The sequence below is a fragment of the Benincasa hispida genome, chromosome 9 (genome assembly GCF_009727055.1).
Source record: "Benincasa hispida cultivar B227 chromosome 9, ASM972705v1, whole genome shotgun sequence".
In the NCBI taxonomy this organism is placed as follows: Eukaryota; Viridiplantae; Streptophyta; class Magnoliopsida; order Cucurbitales; family Cucurbitaceae; genus Benincasa; species Benincasa hispida.
Genome location: NC_052357.1, coordinates 24,134,180 through 24,149,292, shown reverse-complemented (window position 1 = coordinate 24,149,292; position 15,113 = coordinate 24,134,180). Strand labels below are relative to the sequence as shown.

The 15,113-nt window shown below is 38.5% G+C and overlaps 1 protein-coding gene across 1 annotated transcript; it reads right to left on the bottom strand.

Annotated features, from left to right (window-relative positions):
• Positions 1-374: 374 nt before the first annotated feature.
• LOC120084630 lies at positions 375-1,412 on the bottom strand. Its single transcript, XM_039040438.1, has one exon. It carries the CDS (start codon positions 1,410-1,412, stop codon positions 375-377), a length of 1,038 nt encoding a protein of 345 aa, XP_038896366.1.
• Positions 1,413-15,113: the final 13,701 nt, after the last annotated feature.

The window sequence follows — 15,113 nt, the reverse complement described above, 5'->3', positions numbered from 1 at the left end:
TTTGGTCACCTTTTTGGATAATTTTAGTGTTTTTCACCCTTTGCTCCAATATCCTTACTTAGGATTTTTCTATTTAACTTCCCACTTTAGATTTAGTGTTAGGGTCTTACATTTACAACCCCCTTTAAAATAATTTCGTCCTCGAAATTAAATGAAACTTATTTTACAACAAAACTTTTATTTAATAATTTGCCTCATATAGTTTTATTACACCATGACTTTTTATTCTAGTCTTCTAAAAATTTCTCTTTCCCTTTTCCCACCACCGACATATTGTCTTTCCTATCTTGAGTTAGTCCATATAGTTTCCCCAACATCTTTTTTCCTGTTTCCTCTTTTCTCCCTCCTATAGTTCATCATCCCTCAACCGTCGTTCATCTTCCTCCCGGGTTGTTTGGTGGTTGTACATTTCCAGTATCCATTAACTTAGGACATTCTCGTTTAAAGTGTCCTGGTCTGCCACACTTAAAATACGTGTGTGATCGTTCTTGGGTTTGCTTCCAACACCTTCCCCAGTGATATTTATTACAGACCGGACATCTTAGTCTTTGGTTAACACTCACCATTGACTCCTTTATTTGGCTCTCCCGTTCAGGGTTTGCTTTAGTGTTGGTAACTTCTCTTCTTTTCCATCCACTTCTGCTTTCTACCCTGGGTGTAAAATTTCTTGGTTTTTCCCTCCGCCACCTACTCATTGATGAGTCTCTTTCCGGTCTTACTTCTTCCGTCATTAAACTTCTTTCTACTCTCATCACGACTTCTATTAGTCTTGAAAATTCTCCCCATTCTGCGGTTGCTGTAACAGGAGTTCGAATCTCTTGTCTTAATCCCGTTTCAAACCTCCGACAACGTTCCTTTTCATCCACCACTATGTTTAAAGCATACTTGGATAGCTTCGTATACTTTAATTCATATTCCACTATAGTCATGTTTCCCTGCATGAGCTGTAGGAATTCATCTTGTTTCCTATCCCTGAATGATCGAGGATAGAATCTTTCGAAAAATGCTTTTCGAAATTCCTCCCAACATATTTCTTCTTGATTGCCCCTCCTATTCTTTAGTAGCTTCCACCAATCTTCTGCCTGTTTTTGCAGTAAGAATGTGGCAAGACTTACCTTACGGTTTTTAGGGCATCTCATCACCTCGAAATATTTTTCTATTTGATTCATCCATGCTTCTGCATTTGCAGGATCTTTTGTTCCTTCAAAGTTTGTGGCTCCCAATGCCTTTAATCGTTCTATCCCATATTTCTTCTTGAGATCAGGTTGTATATTTTCTAAGCTTGCTTGAAGTCTTTGGGTGAATTTATTCATTTGTTCTTCCTCTCTGGATTTTTCTTTTGGATGGCTTGAGGCACTTTCACTTTCATTCCCAAAGGGTTGCCCGATTCTACGTTTTCCACTTCTCAGCATTTTGTCTACAATCATTCATATATAAATTAGACATATGTTATCAACATACTATTTTTATTTATAAACATTGTTGCTATTTACATTAGTAGTTTTCTTTAGTCTACATAGTTACTTGTTTACTCATTCTCCGGTAGTAGTAAGTTTTCAAAGTTAAGGCGCATCCTCTCGTTTCTCCATACACACCTCTCTTGAACATGTCTTATTTCCTTACAGAAAATACAGAATTTATAGGATTCCGCGTTGTTAGAGTCATAGGTGGGTTGTTCCTCGAATTCAATCACGATACATCGAGGAATATCCTTCTTTGTTGCACGCGCCCATTCTTGGTCGACCGTCAATTCAGGCAATATGTTGTTACTTCCTGAACTCGAACCTCTGGCCAGTTCCCGTTGATATTTTTCTTGGATCTCTCTTGTTTTTCTCTGAAAAGTATAACAATTTTTTCAGATATGGCCAACCTTGTCACATCCATAGAAAATTCTGGTCCCTTTCAGATACAGACCGCTATGATTTTTACCACATTGTGGACATCCCATGTTAGTTCGAGATCCCACTAAATTTGCATTGTTCAAGATAATAGGATATTCAGTATTATTGTTTACACTATTCTCAGATCTTTTAGGGTTTTCTCCTGGGTTAGCGCCGCGGTCTCCAGCTTGCGTTTTGGAGTCATTCCACCACCAGTCTTATCTGCTCGAATTCATTTCCTACAGAGGACATTATTCAGGTTATTACTTACTAATTTCTTTATTTTCACTTCCCCTTTCTCATGTTTTTCTATGTCCACTTATTATTTCTTATTTCTTTTTCCTAACCTTTCCTGATTCCACTTTAGGTCCTAGTATATTTCATTATATTTATTCCTTTTTAGGTTTTTACCTAGCCTATCTTCTAATATTATCTGGCTTTTCTACCTTAGGTAAGCCTTTTCCTGATGCCGCTTTGGCTTTAACCTATCCCTTTTTCCTTTATCATTTTTTTTCTAGATTCCTTTTATACTTATGCTAGACTCAACTTTTCCCAGGTTTTACGTAGACTTTTGCTCTGATACCAAGCTGTCACACCCCCTCCCTAGCCTTAGCCCCCAAGACTTGGAATGGAGCGTGAGGGTACACCAGTGGTATTCCAAGATAACATTTAAATTTAACATTTTCCCCCTTATCTATTTAAGATTTCAATATCTTTACAACACTCTATCTAACTTTCATACACATAGTTCAATTTACCAAGTCCGAGTGTGTTGGTGGTTAGTAGACTCCTTCCTGAACGCTCCGCTTTGTTACCTGGGGGGAGGGGGAGGATATAAGAAAACATTTGGAAGAGTGTGAGCTACTAAGCCCAGTGAGTGGTGCTTTTAAAATAATAATCACTTTGCAAAACATATTTTTGGGAAGTCAATCACATAATCACAAATTCAGTAGAATTTATGCATGATCATGTGTAATTTCATTCAATCATCACCCTCCAGTTCTATGCTATACGTGGCATGTTCATATCATGGACATATTATCAATCATAACAACTTTTTATGGAAACTTTCCTATAACTCACTTTTCCCGCTAATGTGCACATCGAAAATTCTTTTCCCGCTAGTCATGCTTAGGTAACTTGACTATATTTCCCGTCGATCGTCATCGACTATTATTTCCCGCCGACCGAGGCCGACTATATTTTTCTACCAAGCACCTTTTATTAAGCATGCTAAACTTATGTAGTTCGAGTATATCTCAGTTTCCATAGAAATTTCACAAACAATACCATGGCAAACAATATAACATCATAAGCATGCATTTTACACTTACATATGCATTTATCCATATATCAACGCATAAAATTAAGTAAACACTCACCGCAAGCAAATTTTTCCACTAAAATGACCTTGAGAATACCTTCCTGAGAATTCCTCCATATCAATGGAAATTCCTCAATTAATACTTGTTATATCAATAAATAATGTCAAAATAGCTGAAATATCATTATATAATGAAAATACCAGCTTACCCTACTCCAATTTAGCAGAAATCCCAAAATTAGCCTCTTTAGAAGTTATTTAAACCATGGTAGGCAGCTGGGCGTTGGGCCAGTAGGTTAGGGTGGGTGTGACTTGGCCGCACAGGAGGCTGGCGCGTTTAGGCGTGCATTGTGGTTGGGCGTGCATTGCGTTTGCACGGTGGGGCTGCTGCATCATGGGTGTGATGCATCGCACGAGGGGGCCGTTGCGCTGGGACTAGCACGCGGGAAATGGCCGTCGAGCGAGGTGCGCGGACCAGGCGGATTACAGGTTGCAAGCGTGACGACGCAGGGTGTGGGCTGGCTTGTGTCTCGGTTGACATCAATGCCTCACCAAACACAACCTTTATTTTCTTTTTGATCTCCAATCAACATTGGCAGCCTAATAAGCTCAAACGTAACTCTCTAAATATGCTCTCAACAACAGATTTAGGTGATGGTATGAATAATTCCTCTTGCCCAACCCCTCTAAATTTATAGCCATTCAGAACTCACCCCTCTATGACAACTCAACTCCCATTTGTCTCACTTTTGGAGGCTACCAACCCTTAGTCTACCCAGCCTAGCCTTGAGTTTTTTCTCTCATCTCAGCTTGCCAGCCAAAATCTCGTTTGTGATGAAATCTCTTTCACCCAATCTCCTGCTTGGGGTGATAAGAACTTACCATTGCATAAATCTTCTTTGCCACGCTCATGCTAGAACTTTGTGTGATTCTTCTTTTGCCACCTAAATCACTTAAATACTTAACATATTTCTTTATTTAAATTGTTTAAAGATTTATGCATTGTAATACTAATTGGCATCTTCACCTTTGAAGTTTTTCATTAATTAGCCTTACTTTTATCCTTAACCGCATAGCAACTCACCTTCCTTCATCAAAAGTCCCACTTAGCCATCGCATGAAGTCGGCATCCACCAAAGCATAAGGTGGCACGCTCACCCTTGACGTATGGCTTGCTAGGCAATGCTTGCTCGGCCTATTAAGCCATGACGCACGGTGCTAAACATCGACGCATGGGCGTGCCTGCCTAAGCGCTTGCGCGCTTTGCCGGTATAGGCATGCTCGGCCGCGTGGGCATGCCTCGCCGTATGGGCGTGCGCTTAGCATAAGGCATCGAGGCATGGCTGCTCGACAGACTCGATAGTGTTCGACGCATAAGATGGCTTGCCCGCTTGCCCGTTCGATGCATAGGCAGGGCGCTCGACATACACCATGGACGCATGGGTTGCGCGCTTGACGCACGACCTGTGCATTTGTCCTCGATGCATGGGCTGCGCGTTTGGCGCATGGCCTGTGCGCTTGGCTTCAACGCATGGCCTACACGCCTAGCATGCTCACTCGACGCATGCTTCCTACCCGTGTCCGTATGGCTCATGTATGCCTTTGCGTTGGTTGTATGTAACCCTTAGCCATTTTTTAAGTCTTCTTGCTTCCATCCTTCATGAATTATTGCATCCAACATGTTTAAGCCCTTCATAGGCGTTTGGACTTTTGGTCACCTTTTTGGATAATTTTAGTGTTTTCCACCCTTTGCGCCAATATCCTTACTTAGGATTTTTCTATTTAACCTCCCACTTTAGATTTAGTGTTAGGGTCTTACAGGGCAGGTCAACGCAATTGCTCAAACGACCACGAGTTGTGTGATCTGTGGAGAAGAACATCAGATTGAAGAATGCCCAAGGAATCCGCAGACAGTATGCTTCATAAAGAATAACCCTTTCTCTGACACTTACAACTCTGGGTGGAGAAACTACCCTAACTTCGCGTGGAAAAATCAACAACACAACTTTCAACCAGTGGTGCAAAAGGAAGGGCCATCAGGATTTTTCCCACGAACAAATGGCAAACGCATAACCAAGCCAGCAGTTCGCAGACACTGAAATCTTCATCCTTAGAGAGCTTGTCAAAGCAGTATATTGAGAAGAATGAATCAAGCGAAGTCCATCCAAAATCTTGAAATTTAGCTAGGATAGATCGCGGGCGAACTCAAAAATAGACCGCAAAGAGCGTTGCCGAGCTCAACTAAGCTCTCTCGCAACTCTGAGGGAACAGAAAAGGAACAATGCTGAGCAGTCTCTTTGCTAAGCGAAAAAATGATAGCGGAAGTAGGGGAGGAACCCATCATGACCAACTTGAATGCGGTGACAACCGAGGACCCATTGACATATGATTCAGAAGTGCCTGAGAAGATGAACCCAGAAGTTGCCTCCACCTTCAAGCCTCTAGAACACGAGATAGAAGAAGTCCAGCTGCCACCATTCTCACAAAAATTGAAAAAGAAACAAAATGATGAAGATAAGATCGCTATAGTGGCATAACGCAAAATACTATGATCCCACAAAAAATGTGCGACCCAAGAATCTTCACGATACTATGCTCAATTTGAGGGGTCTATATTGGTCAAGCACTATGCAATCTTGGGGCGAGTATAAACTTAATGCGACTGTCCATCTTCAAACGATTAAATATGGGCAAACTCACTCCACGACGGAGAATCTTCTTCTTGCGGAGAGATCTCGAATACATCTCGAGAGAGAGTTGAAAGATGTTGCGGTCTCAATTGACAGATTCATCTTGCCGACAGACTTCATCGTTTTGGATTATAAAGCGGACGAAGATGTGCCCATCATATTGGGACGATCATTCCTCTCGACCAGTCGCGCTCAAATTGATGTGTACAAGGGGGAGATCATGATGAACGTTAACGGGGAAAAAATTTGGATTAAGGCAATCAAAATCTCAGAAGACCGAGAAAAGAAGAGAAAGTCGTCGTGGACATAAAAAGTCCAAATTTAAATAAGCAGTCCCTGAGTTACTATGCAACTCAAACTCATCAGGGACACAATCCTTTTGGAATGTCCTTCTTCCTATCAATGCTTCATGAACTTTCGTTACCTTGCTTTTATCTGTTATCGTATATTTGTCTTTATATCTTTAAAAAAAATGCGATCGTGGTGAAAGATCGTGAAAAACGATTTTGCTAACTCTGTTTTTATTTGACCCTCTCAATGATTTCTTTGCAATGATCGAGGTGAACGATTACGAAGGCACTACACGAAAGATGCAACTGCTTTATTCCGTCACTGCAATTAAAGAGAGCAGTTCGCCGCAAAGCAAGATGCGTCCACAAATAATGCAGGCGACAGAGCAAATTTGGGGGTTGTATCTCTCCTTGACTTTGTCTATTCCAAATTTTGCACTATCACATCGTATTATAACTTAAAATTTTTTATCATCGCATCCTCTTTAGTCGGCGCAATCATTTAACATTGATTAATTTAGTAAGTCACCGCATTATTTTGCTTTGCCAATTATGATTTTAATGATGAAACGCGTGCCTCTATTCTTTCGTATATACTAGAGTCAACTTAATTTTAGGACAGTCAACTCATGAAATATTTTTAGAATTTAGTGATCTGCTAGCTTTCTTTCAAACTAACTTTTTACGAAACTTTCTAAAAGCATCGCATGACTTCTTTCAATCTATCAATAATGGGGACATTACTGCGGTTAAACTTGGGGGTGCAGTATTCATTTTCAACCTTGCTATTTTTTAGGATTTATTTATTTATTTATAACGTTGCAATCGGATCCTACTCGTTGTTGGATGTCTGTATGACACACGTGGGGGCAAGCCAAAACGAAGCTAGGAATCGTGATCAATGCATAAATAAATGATCGCAACTCCACTACCAAATGGGCATGAGTTTAGACCGAGAAAGAGGGCCTTGCTCGTAGTTGGATGTCTGTATGACATACGTGGGGGCAAGCCAAAACGAAAGCTAGGCACTTGGATCAGCGCAAGGTCACAGAAAAAAAATATATGTCTAAAATACGCAAGGATAAAAATCATTTAAAAATACCCAGTGAAAAAAGTTTTTTAATGAAATAAACCATGCGATGCCCAGGAATCTAGTAAAGTCTTTTTGAAGGTTAAACTTGCGGTCCCTAAATTTTAGAAATATTTTAAGAAGAGACTTGGATAAGAATTAAGGAGATTTTGGTGCATAGGATTTGAATATGGCAACCTTGAGAAATCTAGGAAATAAGAAGACGGTCGACTTTCTAAAGAAAATCTTTAGTTTATGCTTGAGGACAAACATTGTTTAAATTTGAGGGTTACACGGGCAGAAATGCACGTTATTACAGCACAAAGTTATAAAGCAATGCAAGATTGCGACGGTAAAAATATACAATATTTCGTCCAAAAGCATTAAGTTTGCAACATTGCGATCGCATGCGTCCATCGCATTAAAACAACTAACTTATGTATTTTATGCAGGAAAATGCGTTGAGGCAAGGCGAAATTGCTATCCAAGGAAATTAGCATACGAGTGCATTACGAGATTGCGACCACAAGGCTATGCAATCATTTACGCTCACGAAAATCTGCTCAAGAAGGTGGCCGCATAGAGCCGATGCATCAAGGTGGGTGCATCTGGGTGAAAGCTTAATAAATCACGATGGGACAGAAAGCTGATGATGGTTGATTCCGAATTAAGTTGACAAGCCACTAACGACATACTGAAGCAAGTACACTCAACTTTTTGATGACAAATATTTAGCGCATCAGACAGAGAATTAATGACATCCCATCAGTGTAATCGTTCGAGAGAAAAATTTCTTCACCCTGAAGCTCTATAAATACCGAAGGCCACCTTCGTTGAAGAAGTTCGCTCAGTTTACAGAGTTCACCATATATATAGTTTTTAGCCTTGTTCATAGTTTTTCTTTTACTTAGAAGGCGGAAGCGAGTGAAGGGAGATTACATTGAGAGATCGTCCCAGTGAACTTGAAAGAGTGCCGAGAAGTGTCGAAATCAGAGAGAGGGCCAACTCTTGCGGAAGCAAGAACATCTTTTGAGCAGAGTAGAGATAACATAGTGTAAAAGCCTTGGGAAGCAAGATATTGCTACCAGGCTCTCTACCCTTATTTTCCATTGTCATTTTGTACACTGAACCTATTTATAAAAATGGAAATTGCATCTTTATATCTGTCCACTCTCTTTACATTATGCATTAGTAGCTAAATCTGTCAAATGGGTTGAGAAGCACTTAGCTAGCATAACCTGAGATCTTCATTCTATGCGATCATCTTGTATTATGTATGCGTCATTCGTCCATTAGAGGTACTCGGGAGGGTAGTCTAAGGATAGAATCTAGGCTTGGAAAAGTCAGATTAGAATCTAGGCTCGGGAGAGTCAGATTAACCGTATAATCAAGAGATAGAAGCTTAGGAATAAGTTCTGTTTGCTATTAACGCATCACATGCACCCTAGAAATAGGATATGATTGTATGCGGTCGCCTTGTCCTTGTGTGCATCTTTCATCATCGCATAGGCAAGAAGTAGAGACTTAGGAATAAGCTCTATAGAAATTATCGCATTCATTGCATGCATCCTAACATTAGGAGTTATCGCATTTGCATTGGAAAATGAACTGCTGTAGTATGAGTACAACATGATCGCATAGCGTGAACGCATTCTCAAGAAATGCTAGCTAAAGACCTTCTCAACCCATTCCTCCGCATACTCAGTGTATCTGTCGCATAATTACTCTTTTCTCAAATCCGCCGCATATATTTTATACCTTAAACAACAAACCAACCAACACTTCGATTTATTTGTTACCGCAAAGTGATCTAAAATTACCATCGCATACTGTTTTCCTTAGTCCCTGTGTTCGACCCTAGGCTTACCAGGCAATTCATTATACTTGGATCTTACTGAGAAAACTTGCATGCACAACGCATAATCCACCATCGCACTCTACACCATTATTTCATCGCATAAAATAACGCATCAGATATGTGTCAATATATCCTATGGTCTCCTCCATTAGTCTGAACCGTGAGATTCCTATGTTGCGCCTGCTGGTTTGCTTTAGGCGGTCCTTTGCTAGTCGTTTAGCGACGACTATCCCCTAGTCTTCTATTTCAAAGGCAAATTCATACCGTCCTATAGGATCTGAAAATGACGGGTCACACTTACAAGAATTACTAAGTTGTTAGTAAAGATCTTGGCCGAAAATGAAAACCAAACGACTATAGAAATAAGAGTTATTCCGAAGACAATAGGAATAAGAGTTATTCTGGGGATAGTGTTTGGTCAAAATTGTTTGTTTTAGTGAAGGAGTATCTGATTGCCCCTCGGTAGCACATATTCTGACTCACTAGAATATCGTTGCAAATAAATAATGGTTATGGGTACATTATTACTTTTTGCTAAAATTTGATTTTGGATTTAGTTACAATTTGCTAATTAGAATTTGTTTGAATTTTATCAGCATGTTGAATTCTAGAATATTCACTTCCGATATTTTTATCAATAAAATCAAATCAACAAACAAATTACTAGCGGTTGATTAGACCAACAGAGTTTTAACAAAGGATTGTCCTCTATCTTCCAACTCATCTAAAATTATGAATTATGCAGATGAGAATGATGAATTCGAACAACAAGATAAATATGATTTACTTGTTATTGAAGCATGTTTAGTGGAAAGCGATAAAATATGGATAATTGATTCAGGTGACGCTAATCATGTATGTACTATCTCACAGGAAACAAGTTCCTGGAGACAGTTGACAGAAGGTGAAACAATCTTTAAGGTAGAGACCGAGGAGATTGTTTCAGCCAAAGCAGTGGGAGATATAAGTTATTTATAAGAGATAAATACATATATTTGAAAAATGAATATTATATTCCTTCTATGAAAAGGAATCTAATATCTGTCTCCTGTTTGCTAGAACAAAATTATAAAGTTTATTTCAAAAATGGTGAAGTGTTCATCAATATGGGAAATAAACAGATTTACTCTGCAAAATTAGAAAATAACTTGTACATGTTAAAACCAACTGCAGTCAAAGCTATATTGAACGTAGAGATGTTTAATACTGCTGGGACTCATAAGAAAAGGAAGATTTCTCCAAATGCTTATCTTTGACACTTGAGACTAGGTCACATAAAACTCAACAGGATTGAGAGATTGGTTAAAAACGATCATCTAAACAAGTTGGAAGATAGTTCATTACCACCATGTGAGTCCTGTCTTGAGGGTAAAATGACAAAAAGATCTTTTTCTGGAAAAGGTCTTAAAGCCAAAGAACCCCTAATTCGCTCAAACCTTTGTAGGCCTCTAAATGTTAGAGCAAGAGGAGGGTATGAATATTTTATTAGTTTTATAGACGATTATTCTAGGTATAGGCATGTTTACCTAATGCACCAAAAGTCTGAAACTTTTAAAAAGTTCAAAGAGTATAAGGCTGAGGTTAAGAATCAATTAGGTAAAAAGATTAAAACACTTCGATCGGATCGAAGTGGTGAGTATATGGACATGGAATTCCAGAACTATTTGATAGAACATGGAATTCAGTTTCAACTCACAACCCCTGGCATACCTCAACAGAATGGTGTGGCAGAAAAGAGAAACAGAACTTTGTTGGACATGGTTCGTTCCATGATGAGTTACGCTTAGTTACCAAATTCTTTTTAGGGACACGCAATTGGGATTGCGGTGTATATTTTGAACATAGTTCCCTCGAAAAGCGTTTCTAAAATGCCTTACGAGCTCTGAATGGGACGTAAAGGAAATTTACGTCACTCTAGAATTTGGAGTTGTCTAGCACATGTGTTGGTGCAGAATCTTAAAAAGCTGGAACACCGTTCAAAAGTATGCCTATTTGTAGCTACCCAAAAGAAACAAATGGTGGTCTTTTTTATGATCCTCAGGAAGATAAAGTGTTTGTATCGACAAATGCAACCTTTCTAGAGGAAGATTATATAAAGAACCATCCATCTCACAGTAAGCTAGTAATAGAAGAAATGTCCAGAAAGACGAAAAATGTATCAACAAGAGTTGTTGATCGAGTAGGTCCTTCAACAAGAGTTGTTGATGAAACTGATACTCCACATCCTTCTCAAAAGTTTGGAATGCCTCGTCGTAGTGGGAGGGTTGTGCAACAGCCTGATCGGTACATGGGTTTAACTGAAACTCAAATCATCATACCAGATGATGGTTTAGAGGATCCATTGCCTTTTAATCAAGCAATGAATGATGTGGACAAAAACTAATGGATCAAAGCCATGGACCTTGAAATGGAATCTATGTATTATGTCTGGGATCTTGTAGATCAACCTGAAGCGGTAAAACCCAATGATTGTAAATGGATCTATAAGACAAAATGAGACCAAGTTGGTAAGGTACAGACCTACAAAGCTAGACTTGTGGCAAAAGGATTTACCCAAAGAGAGGGGTTAGATTTTGAAGAAACCTTCTCTCCAGTTGCCATGATAAAGTCTATTAGAATACTCTTATCCATAGCTACATTTTATGATTATGAAATATGGCAAATGGATGTCAAGACAACTTTTCTGAATGACTATCTTGAAGAGAGTATCTATATCTCAACCAGAAGGGTTTATACAGTAGGGTCAAAAGCAAAAGGTTTACAAGGTTAATTGATCCATTTATGGATTAAAACAAGCTTCTAGATCCTAGAATATGAGATTTGACGCTGCGATTAAAACTTATGGCTTTGAACAAAATGTTGACAAATCCTGTGTATACAAGAAAATCGTCAACAAAACTGTCGCTTTTTTGGTGTTGTATGTTGATAATATTCTGCTCATTGGGAATGAGGTAGAATATCTAGCTGATGTTAAGAGATGGTTGACTTCACAATTCCAAATGAAAGATTTAGGAGAAGCAATGTATGTTCTTGAAATCCAAATAGTTCGGAATTACAAGAACATAACATTGACATTATCTCAAGCATCTTATATAGACAAGATATTGTCTAGGTATAAAATGCAAAATTCTAAGAAAGGATCTTTACCTTTCAGGCATGGAATTCACTTGTCTAAGGAACAGAGTCCTAAGACACCTCAAGATGTTGAGGAGATGAATCGAATTCCATATGCATCTGCAGTTGGGAGTTTGATGTATGCAATGTTGTGTACTCGTCTTGATATATGCTATGCCATAGGAATTGTCAGCAGATTTCAGTCTAATCCTGGTCATGACCATTGGACTACTGTTAAAAACATTCTCAAGTATCTTCGGAGAATGAGAGATTATATGCTCGTGTATGGTCCTAAGGATTTGATCCTTATTGGATACACTAATTCTGACTTTCAGACCGATATTAATTCTAGGAAATCAACTTCAGGGTCAGTATTTACTCTTAGCGGAGAAGTAGTTGTGTGGAGGAGCATCAAGCAGAGTTTTATTACAGACTCCACAATGGAAGCTGAGTATGTTGCTGTAATCGAATCAACAAAAGAAACATAGCTGATCCATTTACGAAGGCCCTCTCGGTTAAAGTGTTCGAGGGTCACCTAATAGGACTAGGTCAATAAGTTTTGTATCACTAGGGCAAGTGGGAGAATTGATGGGTATTGTGATGCCCTGGTTTATTGTATTTGTTCATTTTATTCTCTCTATGTAAACTCAACATTGTATATATTTGTATATATTGATCCACTGGAGTTTTAGTCCAAATGGGAGTATTGTTGGGTTTTATGTCCTAAAAACTCGCAGTTTTGTAAAATGATAAACATTTTCTATAATCAATATACTTGTTATTGATTTTATAAATTGTATGAAAGTCTAAATCCAATGAACTAAGACCCATGACTATTGTGTGAGTACTTGAACTTTATGTGGAGACATAAGAGTGGATCGGGTTCAAGTAAATAGTCAAAATGATCTATGGTACATGAATGAGGTTGGGTACCTTATTCTGGTAACACCATTGGATGCGGCCTACTCTGTAGTTGTTACAAAGAGTTGTAAAGCGCTACATACAATGTGATCCTAATTCGTACATGTTATGACATGAGGAGTGGGGGCATCCTATGCAATGAGTTTCCGTAAGATCAGGACCAAGAAATAAGTCACTCTTACTTTATAACACTGTTTACTGTTTAAGACTGACTATTTCACCTAGATGACCTAGGTAACTCGATCTTAATCCTGAGCTTATTCTGGTAGCACCATTGGATGCAGCCTACTCTGTAGTTGTTACAAAGAGTTGTAAAGTGCTACATATGATGTGATCCTAATTCGTACATGTTATAACATGTGGAGTGGGAGCGTCCTATGCAATGAGTTTGCATAAGATCAGGACCAAGAAATAAGTCACTCTTACTTTATAACAATGTTTACTGTTTAAGACTGACTATTTCACTTAGATGATCTAAGTAACTCGATCTTAATCCTGAGCTAACTATGAACTCCTATTTATTCGAGATTGTCCTTAGATTTGCATAGTTGAGGGTCCCATTTCAGGGGTAAGACCAGATAGATAGCTGGGGACATAGGGTGCAAGACGGAGTTCACGCCTACCCGATTTAGGGATAGGAGAAAGGTTGTTCTCTCAAGTACTGAATCCAGGTCTTGAACAAGGGGCCCCACCCTCTCACTGGGCTGAGAGAGTTTGGTTTGGTGATTGATCCAGTTGTTCATTAGAGGATTTGTAGGAACTTGAGGAATAAGACATAATCTCGGGGATAAAACAGATATTTGACCCAGCCGTTATTACGAATAACTTATGAAGGGTCGATTTGCTGATTATGGTTAAATCATGTGGACATAATATATCTACAGTGAGGGGAGAGCAACTATGGGCTTTAGTGAAATGACCCATTAGTTAACGAATGAAGATTAATTTGGTCTAATGAGTTTAGCCAATTAATCTTGGATCGTTGAAGCCTATGATCTGTAGATCCGCGAGGTCCCCCTACTAGCTCGTAACAGACTAGCTCTAGAATAGTGTGATAAGTTAATTTGAAACGTTCAAATTAGAATTAAGGGAATTAGTAATTATATGAGATATAATTATACGTTTAATTTTAGAATTAAACGGGATAGGAGAATTTATATATTTAAATATGATCTAAATATATAAAGATGGATATATATTAAAATTAATTTAATATTTGATATTAAATTAATTAAGTTTTATTTAATAATTAATTAATGAAATTAATTAATTTTTCATTTTTAAAATAAAATTTTTGATTTTATGATAAAATTGAAAAAGGAAAAACAAACAAAACACACAAAATGGAAAAAAAGATTTTTCCATTATCCATCACCTAAGTAGCTCACACATGAAGCAATGTCTTTGCCTTTCTCCAAGCATAAGCTGCAACTCATGCAACTCTTCTCTTTGTATGTTGATCTGCAATATAATGAAGAGATTGGAGTGAAAATCGGGCATGCAATCTATAGAGAATTTTAGAGAAATTCGGGTTGAAGAAAGAGTTCTTCAACAAGGTTAGCTTTTCTCTTTCATCCCTTGATTCAAACTTGTTTTGAGTCCCACAACTCAATCTAGAGCACCAAGAGAATAGTGGAGAAGATCTTGGATGGTCTGCAACAAAATATGAGATAATAGCAGCTGGAGATGGAGATGGAGCTTTGAAGAAGTTCTACCAGAGATATGTCTTGAAACTCACTTTTTCTGCAAAAGCTGCTTTATATTTTGCCAAAATTAGTGAATTTGAATGTTTAGATGATCCTTGTGCTTCCACTGCTGTTGATACAATCCTACAAGTAGTTTACAACACTTGTAAATCGTTAGAAAGCGGGTCGTATTCGTAGTGTCACCAGGATCAGGTATCCCTCCTTAATCCTTATACTACAAATCTTTTTAGATAACTTAAGGCATGATCCACTTGTATATCT

Excerpts from the sequence above, each read along its gene's own strand:
- LOC120084630 (XM_039040438.1), bottom strand. The coding sequence starts at position 1,412 with ATGCTGAGAAGTGGAAAACGTAGAATCGGGCAACCCTTTGGGAATGAA.